Source organism: Gymnoscopelus braueri (assembly GCF_963280865.1).
Source record: "Gymnoscopelus braueri genome assembly, chromosome: 18".
Lineage (NCBI taxonomy): Eukaryota > Metazoa > Chordata > Actinopteri > Myctophiformes > Myctophidae > Gymnoscopelus > Gymnoscopelus braueri.
Genome location: NC_137618.1, coordinates 34,712,480 through 34,737,312, shown reverse-complemented (window position 1 = coordinate 34,737,312; position 24,833 = coordinate 34,712,480). Strand labels below are relative to the sequence as shown.

The window sequence follows — 24,833 nt, the reverse complement described above, 5'->3', positions numbered from 1 at the left end:
CTTTAGTGGTAAAAGGAAGAGTCACTGTCATGCCGTAAGATCATGAACGATCCCTTATCGTAGGTTGCCTGGCATCTTCCACATGTAGCCAGATACATTGTAAAATCATGACTGTTATTTTAAAGCTGCAATCCGGATTTTTTTTTAATGAATAAAATAATATTTTAACCAATCTGTATGGTAGGGTATGTTAATACAATACGTATAACTAGCACTATCCCTCCTCTTCCAATGAGAAATGTAGCCCATGGTGTCGGGTAGGCAGTGGTGTAACGTAGTAAAAGCGGGCCCTGATGCAGGCTATTTAGGACGGGCCCCCTGCCGTCCATGTGTCTGTGATTGGGACACTGGGACAGGTTCGGGAAAGTTGATTAAGCATTAGTGGAGATCTTTTACAATCTCCTCATAGAGCTTTTCAGTTCAACTGGTAACGTTTAACGTACATGTGTCCATCTTTATTATTAGCGTTGTGTTTCACCTAAATGCGACGTGACCTCGCAGTCGCAGTGTGGATAGGATGGCTGTTGTGAAGAGTCTAGGCAGCCTAACCGAGTTGGATGTTTCATCTTCAAATGTGTGTGCATTGTTGTTAATTTGTGGAAGGACAACTTGGCACCTTTACTCCATCTTGCTTGCGTATCGCCCTCTCGTTTGAAAGTGTCTAACTCGTCGAACACTTGTTTTGAGTGTTCAAAGCTCAACTTTAATACCGGCGCTCTGCCATTTCGACTGCAGTGCCAACGACTTAACACCAATAACAACTCTCTCCCTCCGATCGTCCCTTCACAATAAAGTGTCTCCCCTTGACCTCCCAATGCATCACATTGTACTTCGGTTATTATTAACAGGAAATAGTTGTAACTTAACAGCGTGTGTATTTGTGAGAGAGAAAAATGCGAGTGAGAGAGAGCGAGCGAGAGCAAGAGAGCCTCTTTGAGAGCGAACAAATGTATGGTTTAATTTCGTTAGATTTATACCAGGCGGCAAGGAAGCTCCACTGGATTTGAAGCTGATAAGGAAGTGTTTTTCATCCCTGCAGTTCTCATTAATGGGCTGACCTAGAAGATGTCGCTGTTCCCCCCCTGCTGGCTGCAGGAGAACTACCACGCCATTGATTACAATGGAGATTTGACCGGACTTTACACTTGATTTTATTACCTTAGTAAACATTGTCATAAATACTTAATGCGTTCAGTCGCTAGTTTAAAGTCTTCCTTCAATTATTATGATAAGCATTTTTGTAAATTATGGTCCCATTAATTTTTTAATTGATGTTAAAGTAGGGTATGCTTCTAGGGCTTCTACTGGCTCTACTGACTGAAGACCCGCCCTCGCTGCCCTTCCAGCCAATTGCATTTGTTCCTGGTTGCTTTTCGGGACCGTAAATTCCAAGATGGTGGATTTGATTTGAACACACACATGGATAATGTAACAGTGAGGATTTTACTACTGTATATACTCAACCCGATCGCCAGAGGAAACGTTCTCTTTGAACGTTTTTCAAATTCCGTGCATAGACAACTGGAAAACCCGAAAATCTGTGCATAGCCGCCTCGCATCTCCCCCATTGTGACTAAACCATTTCGGAGGCGCGCAGTCTCAAGGGAATTGTCGCCACGTAAGGGGCCACCGAGCGAGCTAAAGCGAGCGAGTTGCCATCCCGAACGTTGCGACATTCCCTTGTGCCTACTCAGCGCCGTTTGAGTTATGTACCGATAGGCACAGAATCGTAAATTTTGTTGTGGGGACTGCTCTGCTTCCGGGTTTTTCCAGGTTGCGACTGGTTACGCCCACCGTGGGACTCGCCGTACATATGCACGGAATTTCTGGGTTTCTAGGCGACTATGCACGGAATGACATGCACTGGATCCGTGCAATGTATACTAATTCTCTGGCGATCAGGCTGATATACTACATCTCATCTCGCACCATGTCCCGCCTTGTCTTGTGATTGGCTGGAAAAGTGCATCTAGCCAATCACAAGACGAGGAAGGCGGGGCATGGAGCGCGGAAGAGAAGAGAACTTTTTTTAAATAATGATTAAACAAATAATAACAATGCTGATTAGCGCCGATCAACACACGTTTCCGTGGGACCCTAATGCAGCTCAGAGTATCTTTTAAATCTCTCTGCAAAACCTGATGTTATATTTGTCCGAGACCAGAGAGTGGTACCAGCGAGTGAATAGGAGAAGATATTGACTTTCAAGGGACCCTGGATACCGCCTTCCCAAATACAAAAAAGGTATACAGGGTTCCGAAAGGGGCTACTCTGACACTGTGTAATGATTTTGTTTCTTTTTTTTTTTTTTTTATACATTTTTATCCCACGATTTTGCAACCCCATTTTTTTCACCCAGTGCCAATTGTCTAAGTAATCCTAGGCGCTACACTCCCTCTCTCAGCCTAGGGAGAGCTCATGCCTCCTTCAATTCATGAGAGCTAACAAGCCTTCTTATCAGTTGGACATAGCGCGTGGAAGGAACACGTTATTCGAACCAGTTCCTTTCCCCTCCATCAGGCGCCCCGGCTGACCAGGGGGAGGCAGTTTAGAGACCAGGATTACTTCATGTTTTTGTGAGGGTACCTACCCTAGGGGACACGGGTAGAACATGGAAACTCCACACAGAAAGGCCCTTTAGCCAACCCCATGATTTCGTTTCTGACGAGCTCCGTTTTCTCAGTGAAATGTGACCAAAGCAACCCATTTCTGATGGATCTCAAGTTTAGAAACTTATTCTTGTACTGTGTTTTCCATTAATAAAAGATCAAGTCAGGGAAAGAAAGTGTGGCTGTACAGTGAGATATAGAGGGTGGGGTGTTGAAAGCACCACTGAATACTAATGTAAGACGGAGAAGACGAAAAAGAAAGTTGAAGTCATTAATGAGCTAGAGGCACACAGTGCAAAGGACTCAAAAGAGTAATGAATTAAATGAAGCAAGGATTTTCGTTTTTCATTACAGTCTGTTGGATGTTAGCTAATGCATAACTAACACAGGACAGGAGGCTAGTATTGTCATGGGAAAAGATGTGTTCATATCAACAGCGATGCATACTGAATAATACATCTATTAAATTCCCCTAAGTTGAATACAGGTTCTTTGTGGGATTGTCTGGCTTCCTGCGTGTGACAGGCAGCACAGCACTATTCTCCCAACAAATTTGCCCTAAGATATACGAACATTTAGCAAGTGTAGTTTGATCAAAGCGTTGTACCTGGTGATATGATATAGAAGAAATCTTTGAAGTCATCCATCCAGACCTCTGCCAGACGCCTATTGTTCTTGTTGATGACTTGGCCCGTTCCTCCAGGGAAACTATATGGGGTGGCCTTCCGGAACACATGGCCCACATGGGAGCATGTGACAATCTCCAATGAGCCGCCGCACTGCCAGATCTACAGACAAATTAACCACTTAAGCACTATATACACCGTTGTAGGACGGATAGCAAAAATAGTCCATCTATAAGCTCACAACACGTCGCAATGAGATATGTTGTGATACGCTTGTAGGGCTGCCATTTATGCAATTTTTAAAAATGATGAATGATTTTCTTTTCATATATTTTAAACTTTTCAGAACATTTGTGAAAAAAAATCACCTATAATGGCATGTCCAAAATAGGAATAGCAGAGTTAATGGGATTAGGGACAAGACAAGACACTGACATAGCAAGGTGGAAATTTCTCGCCATTTTCTGTCACTTACTCTGAAAGACATCTCCAAGTTTTCCCCACCCCAGATATCCATCCCTGGATCATAGGTTCCGATTTCTTCAAAATATGTCCTGTCTATAGAGAACAAACCCCCAGCCATGGTAGGGGTCCTGCAGAACAGACAAAGCACATTAAAAGACTGGTTTCACAAACGCCTTTTGCAATACAGTATCATATTTCCTCGTAATGATTATAGAAATCAGTTTAATGTACTCCTGAGGAGCGCTATTCAGGATATAATAAGCCTTAAAGTATGTTGGATGCTTTGAAACAATGCCATCATCTTTTCATTAATTATATTTTCAGCCTACACTTGTTTATTTAATTTATTGGGCTTTTATTGGATAGTACAGTTGAGATAGACAGGAAACAGAGACGGGGAATGACATGCAACAAAGGTCATCAGGCTCGGGGATCGAACCCTCGACTCGGTGTCATGCTGCATTAGAGCCTATGTGGTATGCGCCTTAACCACTAGGCCATCGGCGCCTAGCCTGGCATGGCCAGACTAATATCACTGCGTAGATACTAGTCTGGAATCTCTGTGTGGAACCTGCATTTCCGAGGGGCAAATTCAAAAAATGGCTCTGGTGATAAAACCTGCCCCATATTTGCATACTGGGCCCTGATTGGTCCCTCACAACTTCGGAGGGAGAGAAATGAAATCTCTATTGAGAGGGGCCAGACCTAATCTGCCACGGGCAATTTGTTTTGCAATGGCAGATTCGTCTGGAACCAGGCTAATCAGCGCCCCCACTTGTTTATTTTTTTGCGCATAGTGGTGAATTTGAAGGTGTGTATTGTTGGTTCCAATGGAGTACAGTGTTACAGGCAGAAAGGATACCAAAATAATAAACACAGCCTCGCGGATACAGGTTGGTACCTAGACCGAATGACAGAGTTGGGGCTGTAGATTGGTGCCTCGGTGCACTGCACATGTCTTTAAAAACATTAAACCCCCTTTTGATTATGCCTTTTTATGTCTTTTGTAAAGCACTTTGTGTACCGTATAAAACGCGCTATACAAAAAGGCGTGTGTTATATTTTCTACTAAGTTCTCCTTTAGGACGCATTGCATACAAAATGACAAATTTACATCAAGCTTTTTACGACACCTGAAAAAGAGGTTTAAATAACATTAGCAAGGGTAAGAGCATCGCAGAGAAATCTCTCTAGTTTCTATTTTTAGCCTACTGTATATACCACAATGAAACCACAACAATGTGGATGATGATATTTAGACTCTGACTCACTGGCTTGCTGCTACTGTAGATTGGTGGGGTATATTGAGAGGAAACGCTTCTATTTCTATCTGCAGGTGAAAATGGAAGCTTTCATGGTCATCAGAGGAGAGTTTGAGCAGGAATCTAAAGCCTGATTTATACGAATTTGCTCGCCAGTGTCATGCACCGGAAATAGCCGATCTACAAGCTCAGCGAGCGTCGAGCTGCGAGACATTGTGAGCTTGTAGATCAGCTATTTTCGGTGCGCAACAAGATGCACAACGATGTATTGATCATGTGTAAACCAGCCATGTATGTGCTGCAGCCTCCCACCATTACAATCAACTTATCTCTCAGCTTAGATGATTAACATCGATTTGGACTTTAAATGCGTGTTGGTTTTTCCTGACGTGAGTGTACCTCACTTGATTGGTATCAGGGTATTATGCCACAGTCAGGTCAGTCACAAAGATCCCTGGAAAATGCTTTGGAAATGGCTTCATAGGATGGCACATTTTCTTAAGTGTACCTGACAGGAAGTGTTCTGTCTCCCTTGCGTCGATCCATCTCCCTCTGGGGAACGGGGTACCAGCGGAAATTCAGCTTCCAGTTGAATCCGCCATAGGTCATGTCAGAGCCTGCCATGTATTCAAACGTCTCGTCGCTTATGACATCAATAATAGGGCACACCACTGCTTTCCTGCGGACATTCATAACAGTTAAAAAAGAAATGTTTTGACAGCTTATGAAAAAGGATTTACGTTACTGTAAATGTCAAGCGTATTATACAACTAAACCCGCCATTATCATTGAATGAAATTGGGAGGAAAAAAAAACATACACATTTTTAAAGTTATTAATGTCTCCTTTCACATCCATTTTCCCCAGACTGTAGCCAGCAGCCTCTATTCATTCTCAGACTCTGAATAAACCTTTTGTATAACTAATGGTTTTGTAAGTGTTCTTTCCTTAGGTGAGAGGAGAAATTACCTGCCAACTGCTGACCACACATATTGCTTTATGCTGTAGCTGCATAATTCACTGCTTTAGTACCAACTCAATACACAGAGAAAGGCATCTGCTTGTCATTTCTCCAGACATGACTGCTAAGGAGAATATCCACTTAGCAAAATCTCGCTGTTGCATTATTGATTCAGCGCAAGTTGAGTTAAAGCTTAAATACAGTAGCCATCTTAGAAAAGGCTGCTTGATGAAGTAAGGTACAAATAATTAATTTACAAATAATACCATACCATCACTATTATTGATCTTATGCATATGTTACAAATTATTATAATGCAAGATATTACAACCTGTTACTGAAAAGTCTTTGTGGCAAACATAGCAACACTTTTAAGTAGGGGCCAGTGTCCCCCAAACACATGACCTTTTATAGAGACAAAATATGGTGGCAATTGGGTGTACGCATTATTTCTTATTACATAATCAAAATAGTTTTGTGTAATCGTAGAATAGTTTCCATTCATCTGAAAAACAAATGGATGAAATGAACAGAAATTTCCATCATTATTTCCACATCGTTGTCCACGCTCTTTTAAACAGCCCTATAATGGGCATTTATGGCAAAAGAAATCATACATTCCTCAAAACTTGTAGACATTTTTGAAAATAGATTCACAAGCTCACAAGCTCACAACATGTCAAGATGTGATGCGTTGTGGACTAGCAGGTCGGTTATTTTCACAATGTTTTAAGATTTTTTGAAAGTATACAATGATATGGCCATAGTACATGATTTATGCACTCAGCAGCACATACTATACGTTTCCTGCACACAGAATCTAATCAGTTTGTGCACATCTATGCTCATGGACATACTTACACACATCGATACATGTGCAGGAGCATAAAAGTGTAATGGCCCTATAATATAATAGTCTGTGTAATATGATACTAATTTCTGCCAAGCACCTGAGGCAAATGAATGTCTGACCCCAGATAAGAGATGGGGCATGGTTGGAAGAATTATCATCATCATTATAGCATCACACTTTAACACAAGAACCTTCCTCCTGCAAAGCACAGATATGAAACAAGACTGAAGTGATATCCCAAATGCTCAACAGAAAAAATACAGTGCACAATATAAGACCTGTCACTTATAATGGACATAGCTGGTATTATGGCTAGAGTCAAAACAAGCCATCAGATTTCGCACTCTACTGGGAAAGCATTAGCTTTGAAAAGGCAGATGTCACAGCTACGATCACACATCCACTTATTTTGTACTCTGGAATGGAGCTGGCATCTCTGCAATTTGCGTCACGTCTAGCACAGCTCACCCAAACAAAAAGCTAATTTGGGCTAGCTGTTCCTCCGAGGCAGCAACAGCAGCTACAACAGAATGAATAATCACTCCGATCAGCAGTACTGCACTGCAAACAGAAAAAGTAACTGAGTGTTAATTCAACTCAGTCAGAAGGCGCAAAAAATCACTCGAGATGTTGTGTGTCCTGGTTAGCCATGTCAAAATAAAACATCTCATTGTTTGTGTAACCCACAAGTGCTGCTGGCCTCTCTACACACCCTGGAACTTTGCATTGTGTTTGTAATGTGTTTGATGGGGTGTTTTGTGAAGAGGAGACCGGGCATCTATGTTGACAATAACCTCAGTGTTCAATCTCATTCTCAACAGATCATGAAACTTGGTCATCCAATATGGATTTTCCAAGGCCAATACGATTCTGTTATTTTGAAGAACAGAAAGACAGAAAAGCTGATATCAACAGATTTGTTTCTCTTTCTCAAAGATTATATAATATATCTAAAATTAATGTAGTGAAATCTATATCCTAAAAGACATCTCCATTCTACTGACAGTACACGTGCCTTTCATTCCAGGCAGGCATGTAATATGTAGTATTTCAGTTCCCACCTGTCATCTTTGATACGGGCCAGCATAGGTTCAAGCCAGCCCGCGGTGCACTCACAGTGGGCATCCAGGAAGGTGATGACCTGTCCTTTGGTGGCAGCTGCCCCCCTCAGTCTGGCTCTGATTAGACCCGAGCGCTGTTCCATCCTCAGAACTCTCACTGGCACCTCAAGTGTCCGCACGTAGTCATCTAGCTTCTTCTTCAGGAAGTCTGCAGGGACAACACGTTTGTGTGCATCACTGCATGCTTGGCTCCAAAGACAAATTTGTTCAGACAGAGTTGTTCCTTTCGCTTGTCATTCGCGATGTCAAACCTACATTCTGGTGTGGGTTTCTCTTTGTGCTGCTGTACATTCATACAATATACAATTAGAGGTTGAGATTAAGACTGTGGCTACCCATTCAGCTATTGCTGCCCTTTTGCAGAAGTAACCTCTCAGAACAGTAGTTGCAGTAACCTTTGTTTACACCTCAGAAACACATTGACCACTTTAAACCAGTGCTTTGCGTTTTATTACTGGTGATGATTATCTCACCCATCACTGTATTTTATATGATAAAGTGGGTTGGTCATCTCTCGCAGTTCGTAGAGAGCAACATTGTATGTTATTTATTTATAAGGCCTTGTGTGGTAAACTTCCTTTATACCTAACCTCGCTCTTGGAACCAAAGGTTACTGGTCACTCAACACGTTCACAAACACACATTAGATATACCAGTCCACATAAGAGCAGTGAACTTGGAAAAACTGCATTCATGTATTATGCTCCGCACAAATGGAACAAACTTCAGGACTCTCTGAAACTGGTGCGATTGGTCTCAATAGAGACATTCAGGGTGCTTCTTGAGGACACACTACATAGTGACTGTACCTGTTTCATGTAACACTGTTTATTTGCATCTGATTTTAAATCTCTGTGTTGTTATCCATGTCCTCACAGTAATGTCTGATTCACCGCCTTTTGCGATTATTTTAACGTGGTTTTATGCTTCTGCTTTTCTTTTTTGCTTTATTGTCAAAGTTGTGACATTGTAATGTGATTCAAATGTTTGTTATCAGGGCGTCCTTGAAAAAGAGAGCTTGCTCTCAATGGGTTTCCCTGAATAAATAAAGGAAAAAGAAAAGAAGAAAAGAAACCCTATGCTTAGCTGACCGGATATCTTTGCAGAAAATAGCCGATATTCGCCAAATGTTTCCCCAGAATATGGAATGGTCAGGTGGGTGATGCTACTGTAGGTTTCAAGTGGAAGAAAAACCTTCAGAATTTCATTAGTGCCAAGGAACAGCAACAATCATACTATAAATAATCTAGTAAAACATGTGTTGAAAACAAATGATACAAGCAAATGACGATTGATAGCTATTTTTTCAACCTCCGCAAATATGGGAAAATAATGCAAATAAGCTCTCGGGCTTTATAGTGTTTATCCTATTGACCCTTGTCCAACAATATGATGCCTGCAAAGGCTGCATACACTGTAGGTACTGTATATAAATTAATTAATTAATATGTATATAAATAAGTGTGTGCGTGTGTAATATATTTGAATGTTATTACAACATTTCAATCAAACAACTATTTATAGTGCAGACTACCAAGTTACCTCTCTCGCTGGCATCATCCACCAGCAGGATTTCCACCAGCAGATGTCTGGGGGAACGCGTGATGACACTGTGAACTGTGCGGAGCAGGGTGCTCCATGCCTCATTGTGGAACACAATCACAATGCTGGTGTTTGGGAGGTCGTCCGGGTGCACCTTGGCCTTACATCTAATCAACAAAGGGAAAAGGACTGGGTTGAATGCAGTGCAGTGAAGTACAGGTGAGCTGCATTAAGGTAATGGAAACGGGTTGGAGAGTAGAATCTCTGGGTACATCTCGGTTGAACGTGATGCTATACTGTACCTAATTATTTTTCGCCTATACTGACATGCCCAAAACAGGGACGCCAGGATTAATGTGCTTAAGTGAATAGGATAATATCGGAGAGTAGAATCATGGTTCATCTCGATTGTACAAGCGATGATTTGGATCTGGAGATCCACATGAGAATGGCGTGGCTTAGTGTGGATCTCGGACTCCTGTGGCCAACCTGTAACGTCAGTCATTTATGAATTTGGGCAAAGTTTCAGCCTGATACGAGCCCCATTGATTTCCATTATAAAACATATACTGTCCAAGCGGTGCCACGCAAGTCGAGAATGATGCAAGTTGGGACATGCCCACCCGTTTGTGTAATACTCCCTATACAGTCATTGTACATGTTGTCTTACATGTTGGAGTCTCAGGCTTATCTCACATTTTCTCACACGCCACCACTTATATTGGCAAAACGGTACAAACATGATGCAAAACTCAGCCGGGTTAGCCAATCAGGGAATCCGATGCCCACATAACAACCACATTGGCGCAGCGGCGTGAATCTCTGTCAATTAGTTAAGCCGACGGGTTGGTTTGCCCACATCTCTCCCAACCACACAGAGATTCGGTGCGTCCTCTGCAGACCCAAGAACAGATACAGACATTTGCGTTTTTTCGGTTCGGTTCGTTGTGCACGAGCCAAGTGCCTTTAATTATTTCGGGGGAATGACCCATCACGTTTATGCAATGTCAATGTACTTTGTTTATTGTGTCTGGGTAGCTCAGTCAGTGGGCTCTTGACTATGAACCACAAGGTTATGGGTTTGAATCCTGGCATTCGGCAACTCAGCATATGTATGAGCAATCCATTTCCTATTGCATTGTAACAGGGATAGACTCCTGTGTTCTCGGCTGATACTGACAATAAGCCTCCAATCTAGTTACTTTTTTCCTTTAAATGGCTATCAGGCCTGAACAGACCATGTGTGGTTTGAAGTGGGATAGCTCCAAGAGTGTTAAAGTATTAAAAAGAAATTACAACAGCGATTCAAGTCCTAAGATAGCTCTACATTTTTACATTGAAATGGAGTCTGTAAGTACACACACACACACACACACACACACACACACACACACACACACACACACACACACACACACACACACACACACACACACACACACACACACACACACACACACACACACACACACACACACACACACACACACACACACACACACACACACACATATATGAACATGAACATACTGTACACATTCAAAATAGCCAATCTACAAGCTCAATGGAGCCTGGAGGCAACCCATAGCCACCCCCATACTACCATCAGCTATGCAGGCAGGTGTGTAACTGATGACAATTAGGAGAACGTAAACAGGTGTTCAAAGCTGAGACACAAAGACAAACACTGCCTGAGACTGAAATGTTCCACTTTGTTCTACTATTTTCTAAATCGCTGCTTGCAGCGAGCCCACGCAGTTTCACCAGGAACTGCATTTGTTGTTGGAAATGTGGTGTAAAATACTGTATGTGAAAAGGTTGATAGTCACGTCAGCATGTCCTTAGCTGAACTGGGGTGGGTGTCTATCAAAGGCAATGACTGAGGTCAGGGGACTGTGACGGTGCTATAGTGAAGCGATGTTAAATAAAGAATGAAGCTGCATGGGAGTCGGAGAGGTGCCTGTGTGGTGTCAGAGGGGGAGTGGGAGGTGGCAGAGGGTGGCAAAATTCAGCCAAGCAGGCAGCGTATACTAGATCCATTCACAGTGACAGGACAGAATGACACAACTAGGCCAAGAGGATGGCCTAGTTGACAATGTCTTATTCCCCATCCAGAGGCAGTGGTTGCTGGCTATTCCACACACGCACACTGGACAGTTTTCTCCATGCGACTGGTGACATTTCACAAAGCCAGGCTGTGTAGTGTAATATCCCTCTTGGAATGTTTCCACCGAGCCAGTAGAAGAAAAGATGGGGTACCTTATGGTATTGTGTTGCAAATTAATTCTCTCTCAAATGTAGTGTAATATTTTGACTGTATGGGCAAAATATGATCACCATTTTTACGTTTGAGAATTTAAATAGCATCATTCAGTGAAATTGTTTCGGGAAAGGGCAGCTGTGAGGGTGGTGCGCAATAAAGTTATTCCTGACGTACATCATTTCCCTCAAAGCTCAGCTGGCTGGCAGAGACCTCGGACTAGGCTTAATGAAAGCGCTGTTGAGAATTCATGTTCGATTGGAATACATAAACATGAATCACTTTGGTCATTTCTCCAGGAGAGGAGAATGCCTGTGCATATCAGCTGCCGGAGATGAATGTGCTCATGTTTCACGCAAATTGCTCTTTGGGCTTTCATTATATGGCTCAAGTGGATCTTAGACGCCTGTAAACAAAGCTTCCCTCCCATCGAGCTGTCAGACGTTATGTATACACTTGAGGGATCTGATGCATCCAGCGTCAAAACCAGTACCCGTAATTAATGATTATTCGTGTTGTTGTTTTTTTCCATTGTCAACATCAGACAAAACCAGTTTCGAAAACATCTGAGTCTGATTCTGGTTACACGTATAGAGATCTGTGCGTAGATGGCTGCTCACAAATTGATGATGATTACAATAAGAATGGTTAATTTGTAGTAACAGCCGCCTTCTGCACTGTCTGCATCCCTGCTGAGACAGTAGAAAGGAATCCTTGCTGCCATGCTGAGCTGCCGAATAAACTAGATGGAGTTCTGGAGCATTTTTGAGTGAACCCAGAGCCCAAAGTCTCTCAACACATAAAAGCGCTAAAGCGGGAAAGTCTAGAAACATAAAAGTAGTGAGAAAGCATAAAAGCATCATGTGAAATATGAGCTCTTTGATAAAGGCACCACAGCATCCACTGACGCATGATGGCGGGCTATCAAAGCATAGGATATGGAAGATTTGTGTGTGTGTGTGTGTGTGTGTGTGTGTGTGTGTGTGTGTGTGTGTGTGTGTGTGTGTGTGTGTGTGTGTGTGTGTGTGTGTGTGTGTGTGTGTGTGTGTGTGTGTGTGTGTGTGTGTGTGTGTGTGTGTGTGTGTATATACGTGCATGGAAATGCTGCTAAGTTTATGCCTGATTTATATGTAGTTGCGCACCAAAAATAGCCTATCAATAAGCTCACAACTCGTCGTAGCATGATGTGTTGTGAGCTTGTAGACTGGCTATTTTCGGTGATTAACACCTGCACGCAACTACCAGTAAGTATAACTCTGGCTTAACTCACCCATCCAGCCTGACGTCTGGCAGACTCCTGTTGAGTGCAATCATGTCACTGGCCATCAGGTTGAATTGGTTAATCTTAAAGAGCTCTTTCATTTTCTCCTGGTCATCCTTGGGTATGTTCACTGACTTGCCCATCTCTCCTGGGCCCTCATGGCTTCGCGATATCACAGCTATAACACAAGGCGGGGGAAAGACGAGAATATTACATACTGTACAGTACATGAAGCCAACTCACTCTCCTTCTTCTTGGTGCCGGAGGTCAGAATTGCAGATCACACTACTGTATGTGTTGGCTCAGGCTGCTGTTCTGAGAGAGAGTTCTATATAATGTATAAAGAGGCCGGTGGAAGTGGGATGAACTCCAAATGAAAGGGAGAGTATGGCTTTACCACAGAGAAACCGGTCATTGTACAGTTGTGAGATGTGAGTTAACGTTTACTCATCATCTGCCACGGGACATTACAGGAACAGGGTCTTTAACTGAGGCGAGATGCTGAAGATGGTCTGAGACTTATAGACATCACACAACCAATCATGAATCGATCTACCACAAACATTTCAGACATTCTCCACGGCCAGGGAGATTTGTGAGAAAAAAGAACATTACCACAGACTCATGAAGCCCTTCGCACGAAAGATAATATTTAAATGTTTGAATGCAGAGAACCAGAGATTTTAGGTAAACATACTGTGGGCCCTATTCTTGCCGGTGCCTTACCCGTTGGCATTATCCGCTGCCCGTAAATTACGCACCAGGGAGCTGGCACTGACCCTAAACGGTATCTTGCGGCCGCTATACCTCGCTATTCATTATGCCGACTTCGTTATTTGCGCCTGGAGGTGTGCCCGTGGGCGTGTTGTTGCGCTTTCCCTAAAATTGCTATATTGCCCACACACGTTTGGGAAAGCGCATAGCGGAATCTAAAACCACCCGTGCCAAATTCGTTTGGTTGAGCGTGCCTGCAATGGACATGTCGGGAGTCGAGCTGGGCGCACAACAATACAACATTCAGAGGTCTCCTTCTCTCCTAATTCTCCACGTATCTCTGTGATTCTAATTTTCCTAAAATCAGCAGAAGTGAGAGTGTCAATTCCTGGTGTCAATTGTGTTTGTATAAGATGATACTATTCAAAGTAGACAATGATTTGTGCTGCGCTTCGCGCAATGCCATTCGTTCCCTTCAGTTTCATTAATCCATTGCCCAGGAAATAATGAACGGAATACAGTAATGTAAAATTCTCTATAATCAGCAACATGTGGGTGATAATTATGTCGATCCAATGTTTTTATTCAAAGGCAATCAAAGGCTACAGCGTATGAAGCAAACGTCGGGTATATTGTCCAATGTTAAAGCGCCCCAGTGCGGCTGCAGAGTTCGTTTGATTAATCCAGAACACAAGCAGATTGCTGTAATTTAAAGTTCTCTATAACCAGCAATGTGTGAGTGATTATTCTGTGAATCAAATATAATTGTTATTCCAAGGCAACGTCGCTCTTCCATGGCCATGGCACATTGGGCAGAGAGGGAGAGGGCGTAAGATTGCACTGGGGATAATGGCTTGCGCAGTCTACTCTTAAAGGCAATTGCATCTGGCACAGTGATTGGTTTTATTATTGAAACGCCCAAACCACACCAATGCATAATGTAACGGGTAGTGCAGGTGTTTTAGGGATAAGGCTGATGTCCGAAAATAGCAACTTTTGCACGGGAACCCCTTTGCGCAATGCTAAATCCCCAAATAGTGGCTATAGGATCTTCGGTCAAAAATAGGGCTGTGAATGTGCAGCATCCTTTCTCCAGTTCTTGGCTAATCTGCTACCTTCCACCTAGGGGTCCACAGTTAATTTAACTAATCGATTTAGTGTATATATATATGTATATATATATATATATATATATATATATATATATATATATATATATATATATATATATATATATATATATATATATATATATATATAATATTTGCTACTTTATTATTCAATTAATCAATAGAATGATCCCTATATTTTTTTCGATAGTTGCAGATCTACTCTCATCTACTAGGGATGCACCAAAGGTAAATAACCTCTCACATATGTATAACAGTACCCTCTCTCTCTCTCTTCAATAATCTCTCAGAGTAAAGGCAGTTATTTTCATGAGAGGGGGGCACACAATTCACGCTGGCTGCATGGCCTCAGGTTAAGAGGATTCCCTCTAGCCCCTTCCTGGAGATGGGCCGGTGTATGTCGGATTGTTAGCCTCGACTGATCCGGCTCTTTTCTCTATGGTGCCGCTGACACTCTCCATTAGGACATAGGCTTAAACCTGATGTGCTTGGCTACAGAGCTGAGTGGAATTATTGACCAAACTGTCCATCAAACACATGCTCTTACTAGACTCGCCAATCCATCATTCTATAGGCACAGATCATCAGAGATCAGCTGTTTACAGGGAAATGCCTACATTTGATGTAATTGCCTGTAGAAGGTTTTATGACAGGAGAAGAGAAGAGCTACAGTGTAAATCTAAAATATAGTAAAGCGTCAAAACCAGCTTGAATGGTCCTACAGTATATTGCTTATCATCATCACCAGCATAAGTCGAACATCTTCCATGGCTGCTGTTGTCCACTATGGGCAATGGACTGAAACAGAATAGCATTTCTACACTTTTAAACTGCCAGAATTGCATATGGTGACTTTATGGATGCATTTGGTGGCACTAGGTTTATCATCACCTGGTCGAAAACAGACTTTTAAAGAATGTGAATCTGAGGCAGGCAAGCGGTGGTCAGTTATTTCCAGTTTGATCAACATTAAGTTAATGGTCATCACTCCTGTCTATATGTTCATATACTGTTCTAGGCTTCTAGGCACAAAACACACCATGATACAATACCATGAGAAAATAAATACATTTCCTTGACATATTAAGGTAAAGCTGTGTCACTTTGTATTTCATAATGGAGAATGCAGGAACACAGAAGTATTACCACCCATACTGTAGATATTTTTATTTAATTGATCAGTGTGGCATAGGCCCATTTAACCACATGGTCTGGACTAGGGACCCCCAGAAGCAATGATTTGAGTTACAAATATTCGCTTTTAAAAATATATATTCAAAGATATGCACACATTTTCATGATTTTTCAAAAATAGCAGATCTACAAGCACCATACAATACACCAACCTGCTAATCAGGAGAGGTTCAGTGCTCAAGGACACTTGACACAAAGCTAGGAAGAGACGGAGATCAAACCGGGAACCTTACTTTTCCCAAACGGCCACTCTACTTATTGAGCCACTGCCACTCACATCTAAGTTGTAACTGGTCGGCGTGAGCATGTCCTCACAAGTGTAATGAAGGATGAGTCCCAAGGCCTTCAAATAACAAGGCAGTGGGCACCGTCATTCCCAGCAAACCGTTATGGGGCTGGTCGATACCTTGCTAGACTAATGCTAATGGAAAAATAGCCTGAAAAGTCACCTTCTGAGTCACCTGTATGTGACATGCGACCTTGTAGATCGGCTATTTTCTCAACCAAAGAGGTTTGGTGTAGAGGGAAAAGAGAGCAATTGAAGTAATGAGGGTTAAAGTGGTTAAATATCTGAAAATACACATGAACATGAATCCAAGATATTAATTTAAAAGATAAAGTGTAAACAAATGAACAAAAAAACATTAATTTACACAACACTGATGATAGTGCTGTCAAACAAGTCTATGAGGCTATCTATGAAATCTATGAAAAAGTTTAATCTGCAGCATAATTGTATACAACTAGGTGGTCCATGCGCACCGCTAGCCGTGCACGGGGCTCTAGCGAGGGCGCGCTTATTTTGGGGTACCAAAATCGTGGGATAAAAATTTCCCCAAAAAAATACATGGGGGACCCCCTGGGAGTGTTGGGACCCCCGCGAAACATCGCGGACCCCTTCGGCTGGGTTTTTTTTTTTCATGAAGGTGGTTGCTTGTTTCTGGCGCACATCTGGCAACACTGACCTGTCTGCTTGTCTTTTCCCAACGTGGCAAGCCAGATGCCGACTCGTGTGTTGTTGTTGTGGGGAGATTACAAAAGCGGCTGCGTGGTGTTGGTTGTCTTTGGGATGAACATGGCACGTGAATGACGGACATATTACCGTGAGTGTGGTGTGATAGAGACATGACTAAAGTGAAAGCAACGGCGCGGGTTGAAACGAAGTGGTCGCGTGTGTTGTTGTTGTGGGGAGATTTCAATAGCGGCTGCGTCGTGTAGGTTTCGGTTTCGCTCGGCGGTGCTCACGCTAAAGGGAACAAAATGGTGTACCCGAAATGTTGTCAGTTTGTGCTGTTCGCAATTAATTATGCTCCGAGGAGGTAAATGTGTGGTGATCAATGAAAAGTCACCTGTCAATTAATCGCGCACGTTGTGGCTTGTGTGGTTAGTGACAGTGATATGTTGTGGTTGTGTTAATGGAAGGGAAACAATGATAACGGAAGTGAATGAGTGAATGATGACGGAAGACGGGACTTATCTGCAATGTATTATAGGATATGTAGTGGGGGTCCCTTACTAAACCATATATTTTATAAGTGTTTTGTATCTGGGTCAAAAAATCCAAATGTGGGATACTTGAAGGATTTTCTTGCCTCCAAGCAAAGGACATCCTGACAAGGTACTGTAGGAAGCGGTTTTATTTCAACACATTTAAAGTGTCTTGTAAATGTTATTCATTATTTAGTTGATCTTCTGCTGTGAGTGGTAGTTTCCACACTCTTGCTTGAACAGGTAGTTTTTGTGTGTGTGTGTGTGTGTGTGTGTGTGTGTGTGTGTGTGTGTGTGTGTGTGTGTGTGTGTGTGTGTGTGTGTGTGTGTGTGTGTGTGTGTGTGTGTGTGTGTGTGTGTGTGTGTGTGTGTGTGTGTGTGTGTGTGTGTGTGTGTGTGTGTGTGTGTGTGCTATATATAGCCTATAGTATATAATTATATATATATATATAGAGAGAGAGAGAGACATTACTGTGTATACACTATAGAGTAGTCTATATAATATATATGTATTTTAGATGTGAATAGCACAAACTCACCACTTCACAGTGACCGCATGGTCTTTTTTTAACTGCCACTATCAAATTAACCTTATTTGAAGTAAGATGAATGGTCAAGGCTGTAACCTCAGGCCCGAAATCTAAACTGATTTCCCCACAGCAACGCATGTTAGGCTACCCTTGGAAAAGGAACTTCCCAGCCCAACACACCCTTACTGACCTCGTGACAAAGAGCATTCATTATAAATGATGACCACAATCATAAGGGAAGAAAACAGTGGCTTTGTCCTGAGGGCAACCAACATAATTCATTGGCCCTATGGCTGCTGCTTGATCTTGGGCCATTACAGCAAAAAGCTTCCCTCCGACACGCAGAGGTATGACTCTGTAGAGATATGATCACTTCCAGGCGTAGTATTGAACAAAGATGGACATCATCAACCGTTTCTTTGTGTTTCCATGTCATATGCGTGGCACATTTAAAGGTGTCTGGAACTGTGAGTTTGTTATTATGAATTGAGATTTTTAGCAACGCATTTCTTTAAAACCACTTAAGCCCTACTTTATACTTCATCATACAATTAATACCAGTGTCACGTCACATGAAAATAGCCATTCTGACACATTGAGAGCTTGTAGATCTGCTATTTTTGAATAAAATAACATAAACAAAGCTATAATGACATGCCCAAAATAGGAAGGCCAGGTTTAAAGTGGTTAAAATCTAAACTGGAACAACAGCAAAAATGTAGTTCAAATAAGTTCATTCCAAGTGTAAAACTTCTGGCTCTCGATGTGCAGGCAGCTCACGTTGTGTTATCCAATTCTCATAGGATGGCCTCTAGCATCTCCAGGCTATTTTCATGCTAGATTTACTTTACAGAAGAAAATCTTTGCAAGGAGTTTTAGGTTCCTCCATAGACTGGATCAGCTCCCTGTTCTTTCATCCTCTCTTATAACCTCTTCCTCCTCCCAGTCTGACCCAGCTGGCATGACATACAAGTATCAAATAAACTTGTACTCGTCCCCACATCACTCGAGCCCAGGCTCCAACGCCCTCCAGAATTGCATCATGCCGCTCCTCTCCCCTTGGTGCTAAATGCAAACAGTATTAGCATGAAATAGGGCAAAGCTAACAACAAACAAAAACTAAAAGCGGGGTACAAACAAAATTTAAAACAAAATTTGCCAGTGGAGGATGATGATTTACAGTAGATGGACCAGTTGTGAAGTATAGTGTTGCGGAGGGAAGGCAAGCTTCGTGTGGGGAACAACTCGCCTCAGTACTGCATCTAAATAATTCATACGCTTGAGGTTTTTTGGGGAGGTTCTTTTCTGTATTCTGAGAATAACAAGAGAAAGTATGGATCGGATTCTTTGACACACCCCAGATATTGAATTTACAAGAGTGGCTTGACTATGATCTTTTCACCTCAGCTCCCTTTGCCATCTCAATAGTGACGTAAACCCTTTAGTATCACATTTAAATCAATAGCTAACGTTTAGGCTACACTGCAACTACCTTTTCTACGACTGAAGGGAAACAGAAATACTGTATCTGCACTTTTATGAGGAAAAGATTAATTCCAGGATACGGTCTCGCACACGATGGATATGGCAATTAAAGACAGTTCTTTCCTTTAGCATTACACAATATAATCCCCCATTTCTATACGTGTATAGTAGCTAAAGGCAAGCTGAAATTATAACACATTTGAACTGTCTGTTTCACTAGGCCCTGGCCTCAGATAATACAGCTGGTGGCTTTAGTTATAGAAACTAAATTTGACATCATTAGTCCATACCCGGTGATGTGCGCAGTCAAAAGTATTTGCAGACTTGGGGTTATATACACAGTAGCCTATATGCTTAGTTAAACTTTGGGAGACGAAGTTTGCTGCGGTCTTGCATGTTAAATGGCATTGATTGAGCACAGCTGGTGAGACAGACAGTCTGGGGCTATGGGAGAGAGAGTTGTTAAGAGATCAACTTGGGATGGGCACATTATCAATTGAAATAAATCTACGAAGCATTCGGAACCCTTGTTGGGGTTCACTGCGCTAAGCTAGGGTGAGCATATTCTGAATCCCCAAAAAGAGGACACTTACAGGTCTGTAACTCTGAGAGTGAACTAATGGAACCAAATGGATCCTTACAGGTCTGTAACTTTGAGAATGTACAAATGGAACCAAATGGACCCGTAGAGATCTGTAACTCTGAGAGTGTAGCCTACTAATGGAACCAAATGGACCCTTACAGGTCTGTAACTCTGAGGGTGTAGCCGGCCGGCTTGTGTCGTCTCTCAACGAGAAAATAATTGAAATAACGTACTTTCTGACATGTGGTGAGATCGCACATAATAAGCACTGTCTGCGTCCGTTGTATCAATGCCTGAGTAAACGATCTACACGCTCATCACTCTAATATTAGCACCGAGAGCTTCTTCAGCCCGTAGCAAAGTCTACCGACTGGCCACTGGTTGGGGCCGTGCATCCCATAGCCCGGGGGAGCGTAACCTGAACAACAGACCATGTGGGCGCTAACGCTGTTAGCACCTATTTTTAACTCTATGGTTAGCACCATAGATATATATAAAGGCTAGATGACTCACCCGCGCTGCTGGCCAATGGAGTACGACGTTGCCACATGGCGGCCATCTTGGGACGGTCATTCATAACATTATGTCTATGGTGCATATACTTTGAAATAACCATAGCGTGCTCAATTTTCATCCGATTTTCAAACGGTTTGGTGTGTTGTAAACACCAAAGATGTATTTATGATACTGCATATTTAATGTTATTTAAAAAAAAAAACATGATTATAATTATAAGTATGCAGTATCATAACTACATCTTTGGTGTTTACAAAACACCAAACCGTTTGAAAATCGGATGAAAATTGAGCACGCTATGGTTATTTCAAAGTACATGCACCATAGACATAATGTTATGAATGACTGTTGCAAGATGGCCGCGGTTGAGCTACGCTTGCGACGCCCCCTTGAGCCATCTAGCCTTTATATATATCTATGGTTAGCAGTGCACCATAGAGTTAAGGTTAGCACTAAAAGCTAACAGAGTACATCCCATAGCCTGGGGGACCATGACAACAGAACCCGTGGCCGCGCATGCTGCGCACGTGGCCGTGCATGCGCAGTAACGGCGAAAACTGCGGTCGTAGAGTTAGACAGAGATTACAAAAAAGGCTAATTAACAGCTTGAATTTGGGAAAAGTGAAAAACAGGCTTCCTCATGGTATGCATATGCTAATGGTCAATGGCCATGTGCAAGTTCAGAGCAATTGCTTGAGCCATTGAGGAGAACCAAGCAAGACAGACTGACTGACTGACTGACTGACTGACTGACTGACTTACATTCCTAAAATGATATGAAAGATATTATCAACACATGAAGCTATCATCCTAAATAAGAGTCAAGGAACGATTCACTGCCAACAAGTAAATCCCAGCACCATAGTGCATTTGATTCATGCCATGTTGATCACTGCTTGATGACTGCTTTTTCAATGGCAAAACTGGCAACATTCCAGCAATGAGGGTAATGTGGTTTCGCACCTGGTGAGTGTAATATGAGATATGACCGGCCCCTGTGACAGAAAACACTTTGTCTGACAGACGGCAATACTACCAGAGCAGTGGAATTAACTACATCATGTAAAACCACTAAATGGTTTCTGAAACAAAATCCTGTTCTATATGTGTAGAAAGCACAAGCACACCTTCACAGTGTAAACTGTAATTTGATCATCTCAATGAATATACAGCAGTGTATGTGGTCACCGTAGCTTATATGACAATATAGGCATAATATTTATGCTGTAGTCCAGACCATGTGGTTAAATGGGCCTATGCCACACTGATCAATTAAATCAATTTTTCTACACCATGGGTGGTAATACTTCTGTGTTACTTAATTCTACCGTACATTATAAAATACAACGTGACACAGCTTTACCTTAGTGCGTCAAGGAAATGTATTTTCTCATGGTATTGTATCATGGTGTGTTTTGTGTTGCACGGAAAAGCCTAGAACAGTATATGAACATGTAGACAGGAGTGATGACCATAAACTTTATGTTGATCAAACTGGAAATAACTGACCACCGCTTGCCTGCCTCAGATTCACATTCTATAAAAGTCTGTTATCGATCAGGTGATGATAAACCTGATGCCACTGACTCCTCGCCTAAATTGAAAGAAATGGAGCATAAATTGATGGCAATCCATAAAGTCATACTGTTACCATATGCAATTCTGGTAGTTTAAGAGTTGCTTGACACTGTGGTCTCTCAGCACAGGAACCCGGTGTTTTAATGGATAAAACATGCAGAAATGAAATTAAACAATGAAACTCAATAATATAATACATTACATTTATAATGGGTTTACAAACTGCAATTGTTTAGCCTTAAGAGACACAATAGACTGAATGGACAATATTTTGTATTGCATTCAATACATAATCATGCAGGTGTTAATTGATTCCATGGCCTGAAAATGTAAAAAGCAAAAAAGTTAATGGCTGAATGATTGTCAGCAGACTGAACCTGAACAGAATGTCTAATTGAGACTCATTGGACTCATTTTGAGTTAATTCCCTCAAAGCAATCACAGCATTGCACTATTGCCTGAACACACAGTTCATGAATTCAAGTAATTGGCACATTTAAACTTGTCTTAAAGCGTGGGTAACGCAAGACTTTTGTAATGCTAATTACTCTTTTTCAGCAGCAGTAGAGTTTTGTGTGTCTCCGGGAAGTTTCTGCCCCAACCTAACCTCGAAAGCAGCCTATCAAGCTTCTTGGAAACCTGCTTGAAAGGTTTCATGAAAGGAAATTGAGCGCTAAAGAAGGTAAGGACACTGCTATACAGTTTCAGGTTGATTGACACATTTGTTCCCGATAGGCAGAGGAAAGCACCTGGATCTGTCACAAAACCTTAGAGATGCATCCAAAGCTGCAGTACAGTCATCATAGAACGGCTAATGCCAGTCTCAAGAGAAAGAGAAATGAATCTCTCCCACCTGAGCCTCGGACACTGATTGATGGATCCCTATTTAGGCCCCATGGGTCTCTGGGTCTCCAGGCCAGAGGTGAAATAGGCTCGCTGAGGAGCACTCACCTCTGAGGGCGGGGAGCAGCGAGCGGTCCTTCCTGTCGTCACATTTGTTGCACTCGCTGAAGTAGAGCAGCAGGAACACATCCACGAGAACCCACACTAACGAGGTGGTCAGAACCACCTTGCAGTAGACAAACCTCCGCATCACCTCTCTGGGACGTCAGCCAATCTAGGTGGTCCGACAGAGAGAGGGCGGACAGACAGACAGACGGGCAGGGCAAGCGGTTAAAGTGCTCAGGAGCGTATCGACCACCGATGGGGGTTTTGGATTGAGATGAGAGGGTGAGGAGACAGGGGAGAGACTGAAGGTGGACGTCGAATGGGCGTCATCCCACTGTGGAGGGGGAGAGAGAGAAAGAGAGAGGGTAAAAATAAGGCAAAATAAAAAATGTAATTATTACATTTTACATGAAAATACCATGGCGTAGTCATGATGACCTTAACTTGCATGGGGGAACATGACAATTAAAGGACCACTTTACCCATTTTCAACCTAGCTTCATATAAATGGTTCTCACTAACGTTCATTATAAGATGGCACCATTTCTGTCTATTCACTTTGTGTCTCTGATGAGCACTGTGGACAGTTCAGAAACCTGATTACCAGAGACATAATTTTTTATTAATGCAAGAGCAATGTCTTCTATAAAGAAAACATCGCATGGATGAACCTGGGACGTATCATCAGTGTTGTAGCCTGGGGTCATAGGGTGTTTCGGGTCTCGCAACAACATACACCCTCGCCCAGGTGACCCAGCCGGGGTTGATCAAGCCCCGACTTACGTCCCAGTAGCTACCCACGGTCAGTCCTATAGGGAAAGACAGGGCCACTCAGTCCGCTTCTCCGGAACTACTCTGCCGGGACTCGGGGAGGCTCTGGCACGTGGAGGGACTAGGATCTGTGGGTTGTCTCCTGGCCGTCTCCTGGTTGTCTCCTTCTGTTTCTATGCTCTTGCATTAATAAAAAATACAAATAAAAGACACGGTTGAATTCTTTTTTTAAATGACCAAGCCTATAAGCCTACCTACCGATGATGTCACCGGTAGGCAGGTTTCTGAACTGTTCACAGAACTCCTCTGAGACACAGACCAAATACAGACATGGTGCCTTCTTATAATGATCACAGTAGAAAACAAAAACGAGCACTCTCAGTCTGTATATAATGCAGTTTGCCGGGTGCACGGCTCACAAGGATTCACAGTAAGAAGTCCTTCTGGTACTTTTAATTAATATGCACACGGACAGTCACAGCAAACACGGACGCGTTTCAGCGTCAAGCCTTCCTCAGCGTGTATCACTGTCCGTGTGCATATTAATTAAAAGTACCAGAAGGACTTCGGAGTGCTGTCTATTACTTTCTTACTGCCTTCTTATAATGAGCATTAGTGAGGAGTCGGACCAATTATATGAAGATATGTTAAAAATTGGTGAAGTGGTCCTTTAAGTCTGACAATAACAACTTTTAAATGGATCAATATTATTGTCCCCTCGTTAAAGTGACTAGTAATCAACTTCCTGAGTGTTCCCACATTCAAGGATTACTTCCTATTTCTTCCTTTTAACTACATTAACCATAGGGTCCCACTTATGGGCATGTCATAACAGAGGAACATTCAGCAGAAATACGCAAACATTCGGCGGAAATAGCAGATGTACGACGGGTCGTGAGCTTGTAAATCGTCTATTTTCGCCGAAGAGATTTGCTG

General features: G+C 42.4%; 1 protein-coding gene across 3 annotated transcripts in view; it reads right to left on the bottom strand.

The window, feature by feature from the left end:
* galnt13 (polypeptide N-acetylgalactosaminyltransferase 13) overlaps positions 1-23,271 on the bottom strand; it is a gene marked incomplete at both ends in the record, with an annotated part of 38,567 nt that extends 15,296 nt beyond the window's left edge. For all 3 annotated transcript variants that reach the window (XM_080457232.1, XM_080457230.1, XM_080457231.1), the window contains 7 exons: positions 3,217-3,397; positions 3,711-3,828; positions 5,471-5,641; positions 7,838-8,045; positions 9,440-9,606; positions 12,970-13,138; positions 23,130-23,271. In XM_080457232.1, coding sequence (XP_080313358.1) covers positions 3,217-3,397; positions 3,711-3,828; positions 5,471-5,641; positions 7,838-8,045; positions 9,440-9,606; positions 12,970-13,138; positions 23,130-23,271 — 1,156 coding nt within the window. The remainder of the gene's footprint in view (positions 1-3,216; positions 3,398-3,710; positions 3,829-5,470; positions 5,642-7,837; positions 8,046-9,439; positions 9,607-12,969; positions 13,139-23,129) is intronic.
* Positions 23,272-24,833: the final 1,562 nt, after the last annotated feature.